The sequence below is a fragment of the Protobothrops mucrosquamatus genome, unplaced genomic scaffold (genome assembly GCF_001527695.2).
Source record: "Protobothrops mucrosquamatus isolate PMUCROS unplaced genomic scaffold, P.Mucros_1.0 scaffold_267, whole genome shotgun sequence".
Lineage (NCBI taxonomy): Eukaryota > Metazoa > Chordata > Lepidosauria > Squamata > Viperidae > Protobothrops > Protobothrops mucrosquamatus.
In genome coordinates this window covers 393512-418202 of record NW_015386343.1, presented here as the reverse complement: position 1 = coordinate 418202, position 24691 = coordinate 393512, and the positions used below count along the sequence as shown (strand labels likewise).

The window sequence follows — 24691 nt, the reverse complement described above, 5'->3', positions numbered from 1 at the left end:
TCAATTATACCTCTGATGTTCACAAATGAGGAAATTTATCCTGTCCAGGATCTGATGTTTTCATATAAACGATGCTGCACTTCAATGGTTAGATGGCCTAGACATTGGTATTTAAATATAGACCTTTTTAACATTTATATTTTATTGTGTGTTTTTAATCTAGGCAAAATATGTTAATATCTATTGCAGGTCCATTTATGATATGCCATACACTAAATAAATAATAATATAAGGTAATTACTCTTGTAATACTCCCCAAAACTTCTAATTCCTAGTTATCATTTCATGGGTAGATCTTTACCCCCTCCCCATCTCTTTTAGCTAATAGTAATCTATCTGTTCTTCACACAGATAGACCTTGATAAGAGATTATTTTTCATAATCTCAAAATGACATTAACTTCAACAATGACCGATCTTTGGGTTAATATTTTAAGTTATTTATTTTTATTTTTAAAATAATGAAATGCAAGCAACTCCACAAATGAATAGAGTAGTGTTAATAAAATTTAAAATATATTACATATATTGCAGTAGTTATAATAAACTAAAAGTAACAGAAAAGGAATAAAGAATTTTAAAAATCCATATAATACCCAGTTAGTATCAACATGGATTAATTCAACCCTTAAGCTTGTCATTAAATCTGAATAATGTAAACCATATTGCTTCGTCTTTTCATTTTTAGAAAATAAAAGAGTTCTCAAAAACAGATCACAGAGTATATCCTGAATCTATTCCATAATATTGGAAGGACATATTTTTTTCTATTGATGTAAGAATGTCTTCTTTGCCAAGAGCCAAAGCTCTTCATAAAATAAAAATTTTAAGTAGTAGAAACATGATTTAATGTCACATTTATGTCTTTAATTATTACATTTCTTTCCAAAATTATACTAATGTAGCCCCTGAAACCAAACTGAAGCTAGACAAGACCAACTCATGTTAATGTTGATTAAAGTTACTTGCAAGCATTGAACTTTTCCTGCAGTTTGTTCTCTCAGCAATTCAAGCTAAGTGCCCCCATTCCCCTCAGAAAGAACTAAATCTTTTGCACTTTTTATTTAAAAGCTTCTCACTAGCAGTTTTAAATCTCTTTTATCTGAACCTTAATTGCTCAAGAGTATAAAAAAAAGTCACTTAATCTCTTTAAGGTTCAAACCTAAACACTGTATACCCAATTCTTTTTGCAGAGGTGCCTAACTTACACAGTTTTAATCAGTGGTGGGATTCAGCCGGTTCGCACCACTTCGGCAGAACTTTTGTTGCCCAGGCCCAGAATGGACTTCCAGAAGCAGCATCCACATAGAGAACCAATTGTTCACATATTTGAATCCCACCACTGGTTTTAATCCACTTCTTTAAGGCTTTACTATTATGCTGTCACTTTTCATAGTTTAGGCCAAGCAGCTAATTATTCTAATTAAATGATTTCCTACTACATATGCCAAACGTTTTTAGATCTTTCATATCTTCTCTCAAGGTAATTTAATTTGGGTTAACTTGACTAAATTTAGGTTTACACAATAGGGTTACTCAAAATTGCATAAATAAAAAAGAAAAGAAAAGTATGCATGTCAAATATTTGATGCTAAAAGAACAACTAGCAGAAGCAGATCTGGTCTTACCTGACAGTTTTCTTGGACTCTCTCTAATTTTGTAGATTTTGGAATAGTGACTATGCCATTCTAGAAAAAAAAAATCATTATTGATAGAAGCAAAGATCTATTTTTTTAAAAAAGGAAAGAGAAACAATTTAGGAGTTTATACTACTGCAATTTGGTAATAAATCATATCCTTATGATGTGTTATGGGCATGTTTAGACGCAAAACATGTCTTTCGTTGACAGATTATATTTTTATGTACAGGTGTATATTTTATAGAAAATGTTATATCATTTGAGTTCCCATCTGCAATTTCAATAGAGTCAAATACGTAAGTTTATTACCTCATCACTCTTTGGAAGAATGAAACCATAAGTATTTATACACAAAGAGAAGGACACAGATAGTCACTTAGGTGTGTGCGAGGTACAAAATTTAATGCTGTAAAAAAATTAAGATGGATATATACCTTCAAGAAATACTAGTGCTTTGACAGTTGAGGTATCCATTGTAAGGCCTATAGGACCTTGTGAATTTATCTTTGACTGTGGTAGATCATATCTAGCTAAGACAGTGTTGCCACCCTGTTTACTTGCAATTAATTCAACTTTGTGTGTGAGAAAGTAAGAGTGAGAGAGCGTGCATGTGTGACTCTGTGTTCAGAACAATATATTCTTGTGGCTCTGTAGTATGCCAAAATTTTCATGGGTGATTAATAATGCTTCCTCAGGTTTTTTTAGTACTATCTCCATCTGAGACATTTAAATACATGGGAAGGAAGCCCCGATAAAGTTTCATCAGAATCTCGGTTATTTTCTCCCAATATTAATTCATGTAACAGATTTATTTCTAGATGTTATTGCATAACTATTTACAACATATAAATATTATCTTTTCCTGAACATGTGTACACTACTACAGATACATCTTTCAGTCAGAACACACTACAAGCATCTCTGTTCTGATTCACGACAGCCTCAAAAGTAACAGATTTAAAATAAGGCCACGTCCCAGACTACAATAATTACTCAGTGAAATGCAGAACGGAAGTTAAAAAACTCCAGACCTGCTCCCGATAATTATTTACTACAACAGAACTGAGACCAAATTATTTTTGAACAATTTCGGATACTGCTCTACTTTCAGTTACTGCTTAATGAGAAATCAGCTATTCAGTGGACATAGAAAACCAAGAGACAAGCAAAGTGAACCTATTACTGCGTGGGAAGTTTTATGTAGCTAGACAGGAAATGCATTCTCTTACATGTCATTAATTGTTGTTTAACAGAACTGAAAGTTCAGGACTTACCTGGATGCTCCAGCGAATACAGATTTGTGCAGGAGTTCTGCCATATTTCTTTGCAAGCTGAACAATGTTGGGATGATTAAGAGCTTCACCTTTAGCTAGTGGACAGTAGCCTTCAAAAACAATATTCTTGCTTTGGCAATACTCTACTAGCTCTTGAGGCCTTTGGAAAGGATGATATTCTACCTTTTTTAAAAAGAAGAAGAAAATTTACTTCAAAGTTCTTGTCGGTTTATAACCTATTACAACATAAAGGTCAAGCTACTGAATGTTGCTACACTTTTGGCATAATGCTGTCATGTCAATAACATTTTATTAACTTTTTTTCCTTCCAAAAGCCAAGGAAAATCCCCTTGTGAGGAAACATGAAATTCTGAAAAAAATGGGGCATGGTTACTAGCATCCTCAGAATGCATAAAAAAAACTGCTAGTTCATAATCTCTGTACAGTAATCTACGTCACTGCTTCCTGGAGAAGTCAGAATTCTAGACAGAAGCTATAGGACAATAACTGCATCAATTATACTGTCTCCTCTTCCAGGATAGGATTCATGTTTTTATCTTCACTGTCTTGTTCTCCAGAAATAACAATATAGTGACAATGGAAAGAAATCATAAGATATTCTCCTTCCTCTTAATTTTCTGCAATTGTCCCATTTTCCTAGACCTACAAAGAACATGCAAAACATGCAGCATGCATTCAACTCAAGGAAGCTCACTAATGTTTCCATTAGAATCCTCCATTAGATTATTTTTTCATTATTCAGCCAAGGATTACAGGTGAAACAGTGAATCTCTAAGAGGCTAGTATAATAGAATAAAGTGAATCCAGCTTAAGAAATAGCCAGCTTAAGAAAACAAAAGCATTCTCGGAATCTGCATTCTGTATGGCTGAGATAACCTTTAAATGCTAAGGTTGCAAAAAAAAATGTACAGCTATTAATTGGAATTTGTATTTATCCTCCCCCCCTTTTTTAATTCTTTCCAACTAGTAAAATAGTAGAAAATAATATAGGGGTCATGATACCTCTCCCAAACCTTCAATTAAATTTGGTGTAAATAGTGAAGCCAGCAAATGAAAGATAGCTTGAAAATAAGTCAGATCTGTTTGATGGTTATGGAGGAAAAATATTCTTGGTATATACCTATAGAATGCTGTTGGCAGCTATCCCCTTCTAAGCCCAATCCCAGTCATGTAACAGAGTGGATAATACACAGCTCATCCTGTACTTGCTGGGAGTAAATATGTAGTCTCACAGATTTAACATAAGAGAAAGCAGAAAAACAGGACACTCACAAATGCAACATATTTCTTTATTATCCAGAAGAAAAACACAGACACCTTCTATAGCCTCTGCTGGCAAACAGATTGGAAACAATGCCAGAAGCCATTTATCCTAGATTTTGTTTTGACTTCTCAGTTTTCATTGCAATACATACCTGTTATTCAAGCTCTTCAAATTTCACTAGGATTCAGGTTCCTGACTAGCTTCTTAATTACATGTAAACATTTAATAAATGAGACTTCTTATCGTGTTTAGTATTAGGACAAAATAAAAATAAAATGCTGGTGTTTTGCAAAGATATACCAGATGTTTCCATGGGATGGAAATGAAAATAAAAATATTTTATTTAAATATAGTTGACATTTCAAAGCTAGCCAAATTCTGAAATCTCATGAGGAGGATATTCTCAGTAGTTATGAAAGCTGAAACTTCTTTTAAAAAATAGATTAATTTTTATTGAACTTGGAGATGGTACAGTCACAAAACCCAGCATTGTCAACACCTGACTATGTGGTATTCCACAAAAGTTTATGGCTATCAAGTAAGGATCCACATAATAACAAAAGTTGGAAAACATTGATTTAAAATGTTTATGATGATTTATGATGAAATCTCCTCAGTGAAGGAGAGGATTGTGAATACTTTTCTTTTTTAGCACAGAGTTTAATCTTGTGTAGATAGTAGTCAAGTAGTAAGAGAAATATGACACATTTTGTGGGCAATATTGGAATGGAGAAATGTTTAAGAAATATCATATAACAAATTTAATATACAGCTTGACATTTTTGGACAAGTCATACTATATTTGTGTTTTTCCATATCATTTCTTAGTTTAAGGGCTGACTCAAGAGCTTTCTGTTTCTTAAAATCCATATTCAACCTGGAAAGTGATCCAAGGAAAATATGAGTTCAAAAGTTGATAGAAGACCAGAGAAATGGGCAAGATAAATATGAATAAATACATGATGAACATGAATTTACTGATACAGTGTCCAAAGGAATAATTATGTGGTAAAACCTGCAAAAATGTGAATTATCCTGGTGTTACCTCTCCCTGTAATTTTAGCACAGAAGATTAAAAAAACAAAACCTGACACAATCCCTGCACCAAAGGAGCTATTTTCCCAACACATGCAAAAGACAGTAGAAATTCTGTAACAGAGTCAGTTCATAGAGAGCAATCCCAAACTGCCATCTAAGTTCTTCCAATGACCTAAATATCTACGTATTTTTATGGTGAAGCAGCAGCAACAGCAGCAACAGCAGCAAGAGTGTTATAGTTCAGCACAAATGACATCAGCATGAGGAATATGGAAATTTTCATCCACCCTGAGTAGGATGAAAGGCTGTTTCCTGTTTCTCATCTTTAGGACATGTTGTCTATTCAGGCAACAATAGCCAGAAACAATAGGCTGGCATCTGCTCAACATGGGCTCTGAGAAACGCAGGCACTCCAGGGCTAGGCTTGGTCAGCCTCAACCTACTGTGATCAAAAATGACTGCCTGGATGGGAAACAAGGTTCAAGCAGCAGACACATCCATTTCTTCAACCCCCTTTGAAGTTTCTTGACCTCTCTGTGGCCTTCTCCACCACAGGCTTACAATTGCAGAGACACCGTAGAGAAACATTCACTTGCTCATCTTCTTCCACCCAAAAAGACTACAATAGAGACCATTTCCAGTAGTTTCACTGGAGTGTTTTGAGGAAGAGGGAAGTGGCAGAACATCCGGGTGTACCTTTCCATTTCACAGAATCCCCAAACATTAGAGAGTGACCACTGGAGATTTATGGGACGGAAAATCAGTGGGAAAGAAAAGGTCAATCCGAACATTACCTGCCTATTGGAAGAGCTCACCTCTAAGGAAAAATCAAACTGTTTGCACACTATAGTAGCTTATAAAATTACTTGAATTATTAAAAAAAGGAGATTAAGCTGTTTTTGCCGTTTTTCTTAGTGTTATCATTTTCTGTGGATGTTCTTGAGTATTATTATTCCCTATTTTTCCGGATCTCCCTTCCTTCCGCCGCACCCTCAAGACTTGGTTGTTTCAGCGGGCAGGACTGGCCTAGGGGTATTTTAAATTGGTTTTAACTAAATTTTAGTAGAAGCGGCCTATTTAAATATTTATTTTTAATTATTCTCTTAAATTTTGTATTTTGTATTGTATCAAACTATTTTTAAACTGGCTGTAAGCCGCCCTGAGTCCTCCGGGAGAAGGGCGGGGTATAAATATAATAAATTCAAATTCAAATTCAAATTCAAATTAAGACTAACTAGTGAAATGAGAAAGATTTTGCAATAATTTTCCATTTAGGATCATCCAATAAATCAAATCAAATGACTTTATTGTGGTTGTTAACTGGTTGAGATAAAAAGGCAAAGAAGAAAAAAGATAGTTTTCAAATATCCAGAACATCCAAATGTAAATCAGATATTTTTAAAAATATCACTTTACTGAATTTGGAAATCACATTTCTGAAATTAAGTTTAGCCATCAATCCAAATTGGAGAGGAGAGGATTCTGTTCTGCATCCTCATTTCAGAGAGTCATTAATTTACCAGAGAATATTTATAGTTCAGGGTTTTATTGTTTACTTGCAGACATTTCATTACCCAACTAGATAATGTCAACAGTGCTAGAAGGGAGTGGGATTTGCTCTCTGTTTATATAAAAATGGCTTGTCCTGTCAGTGTTGTTTTCTTCTTGATAGTTTCTTGATTAGGCTACTATTTACAGTTTGAGTGCTTGTCTGAGTTGGTAGATCCTTGGTTGGGGTACTACCTTACTGCTTGATTGTTGGCCTGGTATTGATATTGGTGTTAATTTCTGCTTATCTGGGGGTTGATTGCCAGTGAGGAGATATTTTGGTCTTTTTGTTTCCATTTTAGCTTTTAATTGTCTCTTTTGAATGGAATGTGAATGCTGTTTATCTCTATTCCCTTAAGTCATTAATTCATTAAGTCATTAATTTGCTGATCAAAACTATATAAGCACTATGTATAACATACTCACCTGGTTTACATGTGGAGTTACCTGACAGTCCTCCCTCAGCTGTTCCAAGTGTTCAATTAAAAAGTTGCTTACTCCGATTGACTTGCATATACCTTAATGAAAACAGAAAAGGAACTACACATGTGTAACAATTTGTTGTGGCTTTCTAAAACAAAACAAAAGGACAGTGGGTTTACCCTTCTGATATACCCCAAGGAATGTTGAACTTAAAGACAGGCGTTCCAACTTGACCACTTTTCTTCAAATGACCAAAGCCAATGTTACATTTTAAAATTGGGAACTAAAATGCATAGGGCAATGGTGAATAGCAGAGATGAGCTTAAATATTTGAAATCCAAATCTTTTCCTTGACATTAAATTGCAGACTCCACACATAATTGTTGAAAATACATACTGATTCTGCATTTAAGTTTGAATATGGTCCACATAAGAGTTTCAGAAGTAAAAGGTATCTTGGCCGTATCTCAGGAGGCCCTAAGCCAGGGGTGTCAAACTGCAGGCCCACAGGCCGGTTTCATCATACCGAAGCTGCGCCCACCCCATTGCCGGCAATGCAAAAAGAGTCGCAATACACTGCAATACGTCACGTAACGTGGCGAGTTTGACACCCGTGCCCTAAGCAAACCAGCCTACTTCAGCTTCAGTCTTCTTCCTACTCCTCTTGATTTATAAGGCAAGAAGGCTCAACCTATTCATTTCAAGAATGACGAATTCAGCATCAACCAAAAGACGTGAGGAAGAGTGATTACGTACACATCAATGTTTGTAGAACACTCTGCTTGAAAACATTATGGGAAAGGGGCTGTTTGTTGAAAATCAAGTATGACAGTATTATCTAAGGATGCTGTCCAATCAAGACGCTTTTAGGAAGCTGTTTTATAATCTAAACACACTGGGGATTCCCTAGTGGATTCAAGTTTCCAGGCTAAATTCTGGGAAAAGCTGATGTAGTGTAAGCAAAGAACAATTGGACTTCACCAGGTTGAAAAGGAGGAAACTGTGTTCTGAACAGTGTGCCAAAAACTAGAGAAAAGTGGAACACTGGTAGAATGGGTATAAGGGGGGGGGAAACTTCAGGGACAAACAGTTCAAACAGATTTCCGACTCTTTGTAGGTTACTGCTGCAAAAACGTTCTTATATAACTATGAAACTATGTTTAGGAAGTCAAGAATTAAGACCTTGAAGCGCACAGATTTTATACTGAGATTTGCATTTCTGATCCTGCCTGCCACCATAATATCCAAGTATCTGAGGTTATAATGCTTTCCAATATAAATGCAAATAAGTGTGCAGACACGCACATGTGTAAAAGGGAATGTATTAATCTGAATTACATTTAATAGTCCTAAAAATGAGTAAAAGGAAAAGTATGATGAAATTTAACAATAGTTTCCCTAATATTACATGTCACATACTGTAGCCAGGCAAACTTGGATAGCGAAGAGTACAGTTTTTAAGAGGGAAATATCTGGATGTAAAGAGAGTAACCAGAAGCATTTTTAAACTTTATGAATAATTTGATGTAATCAACAATCAGATATAATGGGAAGGGATCTAGAACTTAATATTGTTTTTGCAGTTTTTCATATTCATTGTTCATTTTTCTTCTTCCTTTTTATAAGGTTATGGGCATTTATTTTAGATAATAGGTGTGACATCAAAATAAATATTAATGTTTAGTCTTTTGCAGTGATTTACAACTATTTCTCAAGACAATACAATAATGCTTTTATAGATTCAATTATTTAATTAATGCAGCGATGAATTTAAAATGTCATGACAATTGTCAGTTCTGCTTATTGATGTTTTACATTCCCATCCATCATGTCCATTCTCCATTGTTTTCTTCTTTTATGCAGTTATTAATTTTTTTCCTTAAAATAAAAAAAAACACAGGAAAAAGAATTAAAAAGAAAAAAAATACTCTATGGAATAAAAATCACATTCTCTTAAAAGCCAATGGATAAAATCCAGAGTTTCCAACATCACGCCTCCAGAACTTCTACAATTCTCCAGGTGTCCCAACGTAACCCAGCCATGAACACTATCAAATTGAAGAAGGTTTTTTTTAAAGACAATCTCTTTTATTAACCCGCTTTATTTTATTTATTCAATTTAGGCAATGTCTGACTCCAGACTGACTCACAGTTCACAGCACCAATTTCTTTACTAGGAAGCTTTTACACAAAAGAGAATCCTGTTTTGGCTTAAAGTAATTATATGGTAGAACGGGCAATCTGACATTTTCATATTCTGCAGCACTGCTGATTTAAATGTTATCCTCTGTGTACTACATAATATTGGAATGAACGTTTTCTTTGTGCCCTGAACAATGGCAGCAGTATAGTGATTCTCTTTTTTATGGTATTAAGGAATAGAGATCAAGCTCAGGAATGGTGGAAAATTTGCCATATAAGTAACAAAAAATATAAATTATTTCTATTATAGTCCTTTTAGCCACATCTGCAAGACATAAAAAGGAATTACTGAGAGGCAACAGAAGCATTTTAACTTCCTTAAGATAGCAAAGGCTAATTCAGATTTATTCTTAAGTATATGGTATGAGCACAGAATAGTATGGTAATGAGAGTAACTGTTGGGACTTTATCCCACTAATGTTTTAGAAGAGTTCTATGGCTTCTACCAAATTATAATTGGTATAATGCTCCCAAAAAAGAATCTTAATATTTTATTTCTGAATGGTCTTGAGACTATTCTGCTCCACCTAAAAAGTGTCTTATACTGACATTTTTGGAAAGTACTTGTTCTTTTATAAATAAAAATAATGAGTTATTGGCCCTATCAGTGTTCATAATCCACATGCATGTGAGCTCAGAGTAAATTACTTATTCAATGGAAAACTTTTAAGTGTTTTTAACAAAATAGGTTTTGTTTTGTTTTGTTTTTAAAGTAATTATGCTACTGGTAGAACATTTACAGATATTTTTTTTAAGCTTATGAGACAAATATATGGTTTCCTGAAAAAGGTCAGCTAAAGCCAAAAAACTGCATTTAAATATTATTAGCTCTATAATAATGGAAATGGTTTAATTCTGTGTCTGACAGATGGACACAAGTAAAACAAATCTACCAACTAAGATTTCTATATTGTGTATCTATACATGGCCAGAGAGACTGCATGCTAGGTCATGGGTAGGCAACCTTGGCTCTTTTATGACTCATGGACTTCAACTCCCAGAATTCCTGAGCCAGCATGGCTGGCTCAGGAATTCTGGGAATTGAAGTCCATGAGTCATAAAAGACCCAAGGTTGCCTACCCCTGTGCTAGGTAATTAAGAAACTCCTAACTATCTGGCCAGACCTGTATCCTTTACACTACAGTATCTCTGAAAAATCCTGGCAAATGGGTAAAACATCTTATAACTGGAAGAGACAAATGATGTCCTTATTTTATAAATGGGATCCCAGAAATGTAGACCATTTGATCTTTAATCAGCTTTTTAGAAAATTCTAGAGCAGATAATAGAAGAATGGCTTTATTAGCATTTTGAAACACTGTGATGATAATCAGAGTCCATCGTAGATTTGCCAAGAACTAGTTTTGTCAATCTTAATCTCAATTTCAATCTCTCGCTCCCTCTCCTAGGAAGCAAGCAATGGTAAACCATTTCCAAAATCTTGCCAAGAAAACGGCAAAGACTTCTCCAGGCAGTCACCAGGAGTTAATACTGACTCATAGACAGACAGACAGACAGACAGGGCTTCCTCGATGGACTATGGAAATTCTGTGGCCAAATATATTTTGATTTCAAAGAAATGTTTGAAAAGGCATTTTGAACATCAACAGTTTTTCATCAGATTGGAGAGAGATTAAGTATCAAAAGGTTCAGACCTGGACCCAATGTTCTCTAACATCTTTGTAAAAGATTGGATAAAAGGTATAGGAATTCTTATAAAATCTCACAATCATACAATACTGGGCCAATAGCTAATAATAAGTAGAAGGCAAACAGCATTCAAAAATTTTTTATAGGTTAGAGCAGTGGTTCTCAATCTTTTCTTCAGATCCCCATAGCCACGGACCCCCAAGACTTAACTCAAGTTTTAAATCATAGCATTTCTTCAAGCCTTCGCAGACTCCCTGTGGTAACATCGCACCCTCTCCCCCCAGAGGTCCGTGGACCACAGGTTGAGAATCACTAGGTTAGAGAAATGAGTTGAAAATAACAGAATGAAGAGAATAAACACAATGGTTAGATTAATACAACGTTCATCTATAAGCCCCAGTTCACAAAACATAAACTAGATTCATATAAGCTAAGCCAAACCAAATACTCTGTCTTCGTGTAAGGATTTGATGAATTGCAAAACATAATATATGGCTTAGGTAGATGTGAACTAGACCACAAGGGTTTGTTCAACAAACCACACTTAATGCAGTATATTAATTAGCTCTTTATTGGTGGAGTCCAGTGTTTTAATGTGGATTTGCAGGGGAAAAAATTCTTTAATATGGATTTGCAGAAGCCATAAGCACATTTCCCAAAACACTAAGCTAATGCAAATTCAGCACTCTCTTTCTTGTGAAAACAGGAACTGCAGACTGCAACCAGATAACACAGGAAGATTATTAACATACTAATGAATTGGCACATAGCCATTTGATGCATGAAATCATTAGTGATTTGTCTTGTCACCAAAATCCCACATAAATAGAAAGAACCTGACCGTTTGAAACAGCTGTGTTGTCAACCCACTATGTCTGCATGACTTTTATTAATACTAATAGGATCTCAGAATATATAATGGGATGAAAACCTACCTTAATCCAAGATTTAAATATAAATCCCTATTAGCATAAATTAAAAATTTGCAATTCAGATTCACTTTGCACTTGCATACTAAATAGAAGCAGCAACGTATCATCTTGGCTTTTTACATAACTATAATTTAACACAAAAGCAGAGATTCTGTGACACTTTAACATTCACAATTCAGCTTTTATTGTTGACAGACTGACCCTGTGCCTTGGTACAGCATTACTGATTTCACAGATTTGTTGCATGGATAGAATAGATCATAAATGGAGAAGCCTAGCATCTTTAGAAAGAGGCAAAATATAAATACAATGAATAAATACATGTAACAAATTCACTGATGGATGTTCCTGTGATTAGAGAATGCCAACACTCTTAGGTGCCTATCAACATTGAGACTCCCAAGCAGAGCCCAAGTAGAGACCTGCTTCTTAGCAGCAAACCTTAAATTAGCATATTAACTAGACTCCCTGATAAGTATCACTCAAAACTAATAACCATATTTCAATCTGTGTCCGTTAGCTAGGTTTATAATCCACAATACTGCAATTTGCTTAATGTAATCTGTTTGTACAGGTCAGACTCCCAAAGGTTAAATCTATGGTTAAAAAAAGAAGAGGCAACAGCATTGTAAAAAAAGTAAGACTACTATAGACTATACAAATAAATTAATTTCCCAAAAGTAGTCTAAACAGCCAGTATTCTATTGCAGCATGGAAAGATATGGGTTAGCAAACTCTGTAATATTTTTCCATTAATTGATATTGCCTCAAAGAATTACACAATTTATAATTACTTCTGTCCTACAATTAGAACACCAGAGGCAGTAATTTTGATAAGGGTACATCAAGCCAGCTGTTCTCTTCCAGCCATGCCATGCCAGTATCAATGACCACCCTTGTTTACTTTATTAATCTATTGTATGTACAGTACATATTATAGCACTATCCTTCCAATGGACTCATATTTCTATCAAGCAAATGTTACACAGCAGTAATCCACAATTGAGAGAAGCAATTTCAGCTCAAATAATACAGCACCTATTAACAGGCAAAACAAAGACATTTTTAATATTTCTTTTGATGGTTAGAGAAAACTGGGTTATGTTTATTTCAAACAGTTTATTTATCTGCTTGCTTCTCTCAATATGCACTTATATCCATATTTGCTAATTTTACACATACGCTGATGGTACAGGTTATATACTAGCTCTTTATCCTAAATTTAACTGCAAAACATATAGATAAATGCCGCCTACAAGTCAGTCTTGACTTCTAGTGACTATCTGCAGTCTTTTGGAAGTGCTTTCTTCTTCCTAGGTTGAGAGTCACCCAAGCTGGCTTTGTGTCTAAAGTAGGACTAGAATTCCCAGACTGCCGGTTTCTAGCCTGCTGCCTTAACCACTTCGCCAACTTTCTCTCTTTTATTTCAAAACAGTCTACAACTTTACACTTTATCAGAACCGACCTACAAAAGGGCTTGCCATACTGCAAATAAGCTTGCTTCATTGGAAACTTTCCCAAAAGGATCGTACAAGGAGAGGAGACAGAGGGGAATAATCCAGCCACTAACTTGCAGTGCTCAGTCCAATCTTCTTTTGCACAGATAAGACTGAACTTTCGCTACATTTACTGTGATTGACTTTCACAAAGGTATGTTAGGTAGCATTTACCTAAAGTATGGTTACTATGTCCTGCAACTGAAGACCTGTCCTTGAAGAAAAAGTTTCACAAGACGACGAAAGAAACAAGAAACAAGAGTTTTTTCCCTTCAAGGTGGTTTTCTATGCAAATAGCACAATACGGCCCACAATAAAATTAGCTTCTTGAAAGAACAAATGTTAACTTATGTTAAGTAATTTTTCTAGTGTGTTGTTTTTCATCAGACACCAAACAATAGGATGGAGGGAAAACAATCTGCTTTTGCAGCAGAAGACAGTACAAACCAGTGTGAAATATGTTATATACAGATATACCAAAATTTATTAACAAGTATACAAAAGTAGAATCTTTTAAAAATTTGATATAAATCAGACATAAACATATTACTTATGTGTAAGAAGATACATATTCCTACCCTCCAAGCTTCTAGCCAAAGCAACTTTGCCAGAAAAATGTGACCAGAAGATCAGAAAAATCAATTGGAAGGACCACAAGCTGGTTTCTACAAATGTGTCTGAACTACAGTTCTCATCATCTCCATATAAACATGACCACGATGAAAGCTAGAAGAATCAGAGAGAGCTCATGATTTACAGATCTTCTTCTCTTCCAGATCAGCAGTATTGCTTTATTTAAGAATCTCCCAAAACCTGGAGATGGCATTGATTGTCTTAAATCAGCTTCTCTGAATCTGGGCTTGCCAGATGTAAGAGACTCAATGCCCTCTCCATGTTTTGGGATACTCTTAAATAAAGTGATACTAGTGAACGTCTGGAACAGAAGGAGATCTGTAAATCATGAGCATTCTCTGATTCTTCTAGCTTTCATTATGGTCCCTTGTCAAATAAAGAAATTCATGCTGTTATAACGACATCCCTTCTCTGTCATCGGAACTCAAGCAAATACTTGACCTCACTCCCTTCCAAATCTGTATTATGCAAGTGATAGTTTAGCTGAACACTATACAATATTTGTTCAGAAAAAAATGTTCTTCAAACAAACTCCATGTAAAGATCAAAAAGAAGAGGGAAAAACACTCCATACACAGAGTAAGAGGGACACGCTGATCTTTTTAATAGTAAGATTCATAAATAAATGGTCTCAGTAGCAAAGCTTTGTTTGACTACAATAGCAAGCCTTATCTTTCCTAAACACTGCCATGGGTGTGTATCAAGAATTTTAAAACTTGAACATTAATAGTACCATTTTCATACATCAAAAATACTTTTCAAAAGTTTTTTTCTGAATCATATTATATTTATAATATTAGAAGCTCAAAAGCTACACAGTATACCATACAGCCTGACTCACTACAGGAAGAGTTAAAAAAAAAAACTTACTCAAGAAATGCCCCTTCAGTTCTCAGATCATTGGCTTGTTCCCAACAGAAGCTTTATGACAATCTGAATAATGGACAGTCAACAAGTATACAAATAGAAATGATGGAGATTAGAACCTGTACTGTGGAACAATCAACGTTCTCAGGAGACTATGTATTCTTATGGTCTACTGTATGCAGAGATGAATTCAATGGAAGAAAACAGGAATTGGCTGGGAGGAAACAAACTGAAACTTAATCAAGATAGAGTGTCATGAGTTAATGAACTGAAGGAAAAGGTACTGTTTAGTTTATCCTGAAAGGGATTGCCCCGTGAAAAATTAAGAAAAAATGTGAGAACTTCTTCTTCAGCACTGTTTTGAAAGAACAGGTAGCAGCAACCACTAGGAATATGGGTAGACCTTGCTTAACAATTGCTCTTTTTGAAGTTTGAAGCTGAAGTGAATATATCAGATCTGGAAGCTAAATCCATAAGTGTTACTCTTTGGATACTTTGGATGTCATTCCTTTCACACAATCCATTGATAGCAACATCTCCCTGTGACCAGATGTTGAAGCAAATAACCCAATCTCAAGCCCTTTAAGAAGACATAACTCCAAAGAGAGGGAAACAGGAAGGCACAAAAATCAGCAGTGCACAACAAATTCCTCAAGTGTAAAGCTCATAGGAACTACAGAGCTGGGGGAGGGCAAATGTCAGTATGCACTTAATTCCCCTTCTGCTATTATATTCCCTAGTTACAAAATATTGCTTATATTACATATCTCAAAACTTAGAGGCTATCAAAGATCATCTTCTCTAATTTCCTCAAGAGGAAAAAAGGCATTTATAAACAGATTGAATTGGACCGAGGCATCTGCAAAGCGTCCACTTTCACATTAGTTTTTTATGGCTTGAGTTACAACTTCATTTTATCCATCTATGGAATTTCCCATTTCCTTTAAATATATTTTCTTGTACAGTATTATGATTTATATCAGTCTTTTGTGGTAGGCCAAGTCAAGACACAGGCCCACTAGGATTCCAGAAATAACAGACTCTGGAAAACCCATCCAAGTTTCTTTCTCTCCCATTTTACATTGAACAAAATCAAGGTGGAATTATTTTGAGTTTCTTTTACATGCTTTTCTTTTTCTTTCTCTCTCTCTCTCTTTCTCTCTCTCTTTCCTTCCTTCTTTCTTTCTTTCTTTCTTTCTTTCTTTCTTTCTTTCTTTCTTAGGACTGTATTAACTTTTCTGCAAGTCCTTTCCTTAATATTCATTCAATATATCTCATTCAATCTCCTTAACATCTTGCTCAATCCTTCCCTATCATCAAAGTCAGCTCTAAATTCCTTTACCTTTAGTTCATTTGTTGATTTTTATGCCACTGTTCTTCCAAAAGGTCAAGACAGCTTACATGGGGGATATTCCTTCATTTCACCCGCAACAACAGCAACCCTCTTGCATATTTTTGTTTAATGTATTTTCCAAACTTACAGGCCACCAATCTCACAGAATAATTTCACTCCACTATAACGGCTTTCATATCTCCTTTTTACAAATAACTTTAAAACATTATTTTATGACAGTCAAAAAATGATGCTTATAATGAGCCACAGTAGGAGAACTTGGGAAACATTTTCCTCCTCTTAAATGAATGGTAGATATAAAAAGTAATTAAGTGCAAAGAAACGTAAGTTTATGTAGTCTCTTCCAGTTTGGTAACCTTCAGAGAAGCTCCCTCAGCTCCAGTCAACATAACCAACTACGTACAATGGAAAGAGTTATAGGAGTCACAGACTAACTATCTGGGGGATATCAAACTGAAGCAGGCTAGATTTTCAGTTTCTAAGTAAATATGCTTGAGTCTACAGGTAGCGTGTTCATATACTTATGATACGAGATAAATGGATCTACTAGATCAGGGGTGTCAAACTCAATTTCATTGAGGGCCGCATCAGCATTGCAGTTGCCCTTGGGGGGTTGGGTGGGTGTGGCCAGGGTAGGAGCGGCCTACTGAGTGGGCGTGGAGGGAGTGGGTGTGGCCTACTGGGTGGGCGTGGCCATCGTTCAAGTCAAGGGCACCTGTGGGGGCCTGGGCAGGAGTGGGACAGATCTGAGGGTTTCTGGCAGAAGGGGGTGGGACCAGGGCAAGTGCCAAGGCATGGTCCACTGGAGGAGGTTCACTGTTCCTCTCAGGCCATGGTTGGGCTGGATGGTGGTGCGGGCTGCCCGGAGCCCTGGGCAGCAGAGGTCAAATGCCCAGCCTGGCCCTCGAGCACCCGTGGCACCAAGCCCAGCCCCACTTCCCCAAGGGGGCACCCAGCTGCACTTACCTCCTCCTCAAGGCTGCTGCTGCTGTGCTTGTTCTCCTTAGCCAGGTTGTTCATGATGGGTACCAGGGCAAAGTCAGAGGGAGACTGAATGCGTTTCAGCATACATGGCCACCACAAAATTGTACATTGGCTCCCAGCCGGCCGGTCTGGGCAAGGGCCAAGGCAGTGGGGGCCGTTCCCTCACTGTTTCCAGGATGGCTTCGCGGGCCACATGAAACCACTTCGCGGGCCGCATCCGGCCCCCGGGCCTTGTGTTTGACATGTCTGTACTAGATCATAAAAGTATACACTTATAATCTCAGATATATGGGGAAATGCCATAAATTAATAGGGCAGAGTTAGAGGAAATGAAATCCAGCTGTGCCACTAGCGGTAATAAAGTATGCCTAATATATTTGGAACGAAAGATGCCACAAAGGACTTTCAATATCCACTGTCTTATAAAGCTTGCCATTGGGCTCCTCCTCGAAATGAAACTGGTTTTGCCAGGCCATTCCTCACTTGCCTCACGTCTCACCCACATTTGCAAAGCTGGAATGGCTGAAAAATTCTCAGAAAGTTGCCACTGCTGGTTGTTTTACTTAAATATGCCTGACCTGAAGAGACAGGGTCAAAAGTAAGTAAAGGTAGCCTTAGGATAAGATGACATATCATGCTCCAAAGGACAAGCCATGGGACTAGTCAGAGCTTTGGGATAAGCAGTGGCTTACTCCCATACTGATAAAGCACTGTGTCAGGAAAAGATGCACATAACAGGAATGAACAAGTCTCTTCTGCTTATCACAGCAACTGATAACAAGCTGTGAAGGTTTGACATGTCTAGTGTCCCTTTCATAACACCTGCTGGTGAATTTGCAAGAATGCAAAAGATTTTCACAAATCTCACCCCCTTTCTTTATGCTAATTTCAACATGTACTACACTACACTAGGATATTTTACAAAGTTATTTAGATCTTGGAGTGGTTCCAACTTTAAAATGACCATTAAACTAAAAATCAAAATTTAGTGCTGTTGGAATTGGAGCCCAGTTGTTATCCTAGGAAGGAAGGAGAGCATAGCAAGCAGGGTAGTGCTCAGGGGAAGATTCAGTGTGCATAATGTTACTATTACTAAGATAATACATTCTGATAGTCAATCAGGGAGATGTAAAGCACCATTTCAACAAAGATTTGTCATAGTTTAATTGAGATATAGACTCAGATCTAATACTCAACTGCAATACGCACTACCATATGGCAAACAATACCACAGAATGATCAGCAGCATTATATCAGAATCATAAGCACAACTTTGGAATTTATTTACTTGTTTGTTTGTACCCTGCCTTTTACAAATAACTCAGGGTAGCAAACATATCCAACATCCTCCCTCTTCCTGGTTTCCCCACAACAACAAAACCTGTGAGTTGAATTGGGCTGAGAGAGATTGACTGGACCAAGTTGTTTAGGACAGAGATCCCCAACCTTTTGGGCACCAGGGACCGGTTCCGTGGAAAAGGGTTTTTCCGCGGACTGGAGGGGGCGTGGTTTTGTGTGCTGCCTGCATCCCACGGATAGGGCTTTGTTTGTGCGGACTGGTTGCTGGCATGCCGCAGCCCGGTACAGGTCCACGGACCAGGGGTTGGGGACCCCTGGTTTAGGAGACCCTTTTATCCATGTCCTGGATGTCCACTCTGGAGCAGTAGCACATAACTAAAAGCATCCCAGGAGAGAGGAATATGTTTTAGCAATTCAGTAAAAGGAATCTATATGATTTGACATCATGTACCTAAGTTTGTTTGTAGGAAAGATCTGAAATAAAAACTTCTTCAGCTCTCATTCTTCTAATGTAATCCAATACATATTTACCCAGAAGTAAATGAGAATGTTCAGTAGTACTTACTCTTTGCATGGATATATGTAAGGATTGCAAAGGCTGAACAATCAGACAAAGAATGTAAATTAAAAGACAGTTCAAGAAATCCCAGATCAGTGCCGTAAGACAAATAGTACGATTAAGTATTATCTGAATGTCAACTGAAAGTTTAGTGGTTAATTATGCAAATGAATTATTTAATCCTTTTTCTCCTCACAGGCTACTGCATTTAAACCTCTACATTTATTAACATTTGCCTATCATTTCAGAAACACATGGCCAGAGGTTCTAAAATTCAGCTTCACACAAGACAGAAAAATGATGATTTGTTGAGCAGATGAGACCAGAAAACACACAGGCTATTTTAACTCACATGAGATTTACATGCCATTAATTTGAATAATGTAAGAAGAAGGAAAATAGCAAATAGCATGCAAGGGTGGATGGCTCCATAATAAGTAAAAAGCTCTGAATTATAGTGATAAATTAAGGTAGCTTCCAACATCCAATTTTAATTCCTCATAAAATATTCAACCTAGTACAGACAGACAGTCTAGTAGAATCAATACACATAAGGAAATGATAGAGAGGAACAGCAAAGGTAGGGGTATTATCTAGCTGATTCATGAAAACTAGTCATTAATTTTTGGACATAAAGCAGCAAAACCAGAATCTAACATTTTTCCTGTTTGTCTAGACAGAGAAGGAAGGAAAGCCCAAAGTGAATCTGATATAGATTGGGCTTTGCATACAAACAAAAAACTACAGACCTTCTCAATAGCCAAGGAGAAATACAATATTCTGGCTTGTTTGTTCAAACAAAAGCTGGGACTTAAGAGGCCAATAAAAGAACCTAACTTCTACTGATTCTTTTTCAAGTGAAACTGATATGCATAATTATGGTTTATAGACAAAACCTTCTCTCAAAAGTTAATGTGGACATGGAGAATTCTTGGGCACAATAGTGTATTATCTCAATTAACGTCTTAACCAGAAATGTGTGATCAATAAGTTTAGGAATGCAGCCGATCCCTTTTATTTTATTTCCTATTTATTTATTTTTCACATTTTTCAACCATCCAGCTCCCTCAGAGATAAAGGCTTTTATCTATAAAGCTTTTACTATTGTTTTAATTATTGATTTATCACTTCAGCAACATTAATAAGAGGAGAAAAATAAGAGGAAAAAAAAGAATTCCCTTTTCATTGGCCATGATCATCAAGGATATAAAGTTGTGCCTCCCTGTCTTTAGTTCAATAATCAGAAATAAATCTAACAATCTTTCATAAACAAGAATTAACCATCCTACTGAAAAGGACTTCTTCTTATAGAAAATATTTTTGTTAACATTCCAAAACCTGCTGCAGTTTTTAATGGCTTCAGTTAAACTTTGGAAAAATTGCATAACGTAAAGTAGATTCCTGAGTTTGTGATATCAAGATGACAAGAACCCTAACTTCAATTATATCTAAAGCTTGAGAGGATGATGGCATCATGAAGTCTGAGAATCCTTTTCTTATTGTATTCTTGTGGCTCACCATGTTTTTCATTTTTGTTCATATAATGCAGCTTTTTACAAAATGTCTTGGTATAACTCATTTAACTATTTAGATATTTCTCATTTTGAAGGACTAACATGATGAATTATTGTCAGAACAACTTATGACTTAATTTGAGCAAAGGTTTGAGAAAAGAAATTCAATCCTCACCCAAAAAGATACTGTAAAACAGGGGTCCCCGACCTATGGGCCTCGGCCCGGTATCGGGCCGCAGGCTCTTGGCCAGCGGGCTGCAGAAATAGCTGGCCAGGGTACGCATGCATGGGCGCGCATTCCCTCCCCACTCGCGCTAGCACCCATGGCCCTGTTTGCGCATGCGTGCGGGCCCGAATGGGAACACTAGAGTGGGGGCCGTACACGCCCCGTTTGTGCATGCGCGAACAGGCCGCTAGTGCAGGGAATGTGCATGGCCCATTTGTACATGCGCGAACGGGCGCTAGCCACCATGGGGGTGCACGGCCATTTATGCATGCACATGGCACCAGCACATGCCGCATGTGCAAATGTGGCCGCTAGTACACCAGAGGGCGTGGCCCCATTTGCGTGTGTGCATGCGTACACACACAACAATTTAGAAGCTGCTCTCCCCTCCAGGCCGCGAGCCCAGGAAGGTTGGAGAACTCTGCTGTAAAACACAACTAATAGTCTTCCCCTTCAATTTTACTCCTTTGCTGAATTAGCAAACTAATGCCCATGTCTTAAAAACCACAAATACGAAATTGCTACAGAGATAAAATTTTCATCCATCATCACAAACCTTCTTTGGGACCTATCAGAATTCCCCTTTGATAATACTAGAACTCAGAATGTTCAAGAGACTACAAACCCAAGAATAATTGAAGCACTTGGGTGTGGTGCATAAAATCCAGGTCAGCAGTGTTGTATTCATCTCTTTGTTTCAAAGGACATACACAAAGATGAGAAAATAACCGTTGAGGTTGTCCTCCTTTTTTCCAAAATGCTTTTCCATATGCAGCACAAGAATACTAAAGCATGCTGTACATTTACTGACAAAAAAAGGGATTATCAAAGATATCTATAGTCAGCACCAGAAGATGTGACAACGGGTTACACTCCGTTTTGGCATGGAAGTCATACAGTGATACATGTCAGAACTTCTGCATCATGGAAGATACCAAACCTCTGTCCTTTTACAGGAATTAGGGGTGGGAGGAGAGACAGCTAACTGTGGAAAGAAGTTTCTTCTTGTTCCTGCCATTTCATTACATGCCCTTCTTTTCCATGACATTAGTGTTCACTAGATGAAAAATGTGCAAGCTCTCTCGCAATTTCAATTCAGATGATTTAAGGAAGACAGTAGGAACACAAAGAAATCTGCCAGTGAAGTACTTATTCGGCGATATTACAAAGGTTTAGGATGAACAACAGCATTTAGATAAACAGAATATAACAGTAAAATTGGATAGAATAAAACCTATTTGAATATTTCATGTGGAAAACCCTAGTACAGCGGTTCTCAACCTATGGGTCGCGACCCCATTTGGGGTCAATCGACCATTTCACGGGAGTCGCCAAGCAAGGCTCCCGCCATTTTTTTCCCCTTTTCCGGCGGGTGTCTTACCTCCCTTGGGCTGGGCCAGCTGGTGGTCGGCCTGCTCCGTCTCTGCCGCTTGCCAGCTACGCCTCGGCCGGCACAGGGGGCGGAACCACGCATGCGCGGCGCTCCCGGGCAGGGAAAGTCCTTGACTTACGACCGGTTGGGTAGTCCTCGACTTACTACCGGTTTAGTCCTCGACTTATGACTGGTTTAGTCCTTGACTTACGACCGGTTTTGTCCTCGACTTACGACCGGTTGGGCGTCGCGGCATTAAAAAGGTTGAGAACCACTGCCCTAGTACAAATGCATTACAGAAGTCATCTTACCTTTCTCATACAATTCTTCCATGGCCTGCCAAGTTTCTGCTCTGACTTCTCGACTGCTCTTTCCAGGGACTTGTGCATCTGGCCAATGAATTAAATAAAGATCTAAACAAACAAACAAACAAATCTATTTCATTCATACTTTTCATGAACCAACAAGCTCGATAAGATATGCAGAACATATAGCACCAAGTCCTTTTTATACAACTCCAATTCACGTGTCCTTTCTTAAAATCCAGGAAAACCACTTTTCTAGATTCTCTAAAAAGTAGCTATGCAAAGGATAACCATGTACAAATATAGCTTCAAGCCATGCTTGCGTCATTTGACTTCTTGTTCAAAAAACTGAATGACTAAGTATTGTAGTAGCCCCAAGAATATTCAGTGGTGGCCGCTGTAATTTATGTAGCATTTACACAACAGGCTATACAATTTTAACCAACTAAGATGATTATGACCAACCAACCATACATGCTTTTCAACCTTTCTCTCTCTTTTTTGTAAGGCCCAAGCAGAAAGCAAAATCAAAAGGCTTATTAAGATGCTTGTACCCTACTACGTGTAACTGATGGGATACATTTAGCTTGATATGTTGTACATTATGCCAGGTTATTGTGTAATGTTTAAAAATGGCTACAACAAATCCTTGTTAAGAAACTATAGAAGAAAATTTGCCCTCACTGCAAACTGCAAATATAGTCTTTTACTTTTCTATACACAAATAAATGGCAGCCATTGGTTTAAATAGGCTCCTTTAGAAGTAAAATAACAGCAATTTTATCCCCAAAGCTTCAGATACAAAAATGTTAAAGGATGTTTAAAACTGGGCCTGCCAGTTGGGCAGAAACCAACAAAATCTAGAAAATGCAAACTCTGAGCAGTCATTTTGGACCAGGAAGTTTTCTGTCTTTAAGGTAAACATTAGAAAATCTAGAGGGATTGGAGAATCAGAAAGAAAATAACCATTCTAGAGAGTAGTAGAACCAGATATGGATTAAAATCCTTTTATTATTTTATGAATTGTTCAAAATTCTGCCCTTCTATCTTGAATCTTATTTTGTTGCACATGTATTATATCTGCACTCAGATATATCCCTGTCTGGAAAAGCAGGCACTGAGTGTAATCCTACAAGAGATATGATTTCTTCTTTTTCTATTTTTCCCATTATCTTCAATTCTCATTTAATTCATTAATTTTCATTTACCCAAATTAAAAAAACCTGATTCTTTCTTCTGAAATCAGTAGTTTCATTCTGATATGGAAATTAGCTTATTCCAGTCCTATCTCCTCTATTATGTGAGTGGCATGGTAGCCCAGTGGTGAAGATACTTGCCTCCCACTTGGAAGTTTGACAGTTCAATCCTAGGTAGCAGCAGGTGTTACTTTATTAGTAAAATAAAAAGTAATAAAAGGACATTCACTAATCCCTAAAGGTTTATGAAGATTGGGACATTCTTCTTGTATTAACTGAGATATGAGGTGAATGATCAAAGACATTTACAGAATACCGAATAACAGTGTTGGAGGGGACCTTGGAGGTCTTCTAGTCCAGGGCTTTTCAACCAGTGGTACGGGTACCACCTGTGGTACATTGGCACCCGATAGGTGGTACGCGACCATCCTAGAAAAGTGGTAGCGGGGGAGGGGAATGAGCTGAACCGGTGGCAGCACCGCACAAGCCTGAGCGAGAGATGGCTGGAGCTGCAGAGCTGTCAGGGCTCAGCGGATACGCCAGGATCAGCGCCAGGCTCCAGCTGGAAAGCATCACTGATCCTGGCGCTTCTGCTGAGCCCAGAAGAAGCACCGATCAGCTGGAATGTTGCAGCATCTCCAGGGTCTTGTGATTTACATTCAGATGCTTGGCAACTGATTCATATTTATGAGGGTCACAGTGTCCCAGGGTCATGTGAAGTGACCAAAACCTGCTGCAACCACCCAGCAGACGAGGAGGGGGAATAAAAGCCAAACACCCCCACCCCTGCTGCCAATCCTCAACAGAAATGCTCACAACAATGAAAACCTCGGACAGGAGGAAGAGCGCGGCCAGGTGGGCAGGCAGATATCTTGCTCGGCTGTGGCTTGGGGGG

At 37.4% G+C, this 24691-nt stretch overlaps 1 protein-coding gene across 3 annotated transcripts in view; it reads right to left on the bottom strand.

Moving 5' to 3' along the window:
- LOC107302500 (uncharacterized oxidoreductase ZK1290.5) overlaps nt 1-24691 on the bottom strand; it is a 69328-nt gene that overhangs the window by 20018 nt on the left and 24619 nt on the right. For all 3 annotated transcript variants that reach the window (XM_015831610.1, XM_015831612.1, XM_015831611.1), the window contains exons 3-6: nt 22607-22708; nt 7211-7302; nt 2914-3096; nt 1628-1687 (exon numbers count right to left, since the gene is read on the bottom strand). In XM_015831610.1, coding sequence (XP_015687096.1) covers nt 1628-1687; nt 2914-3096; nt 7211-7302; nt 22607-22708 — 437 coding nt within the window. The remainder of the gene's footprint in view (nt 1-1627; nt 1688-2913; nt 3097-7210; nt 7303-22606; nt 22709-24691) is intronic.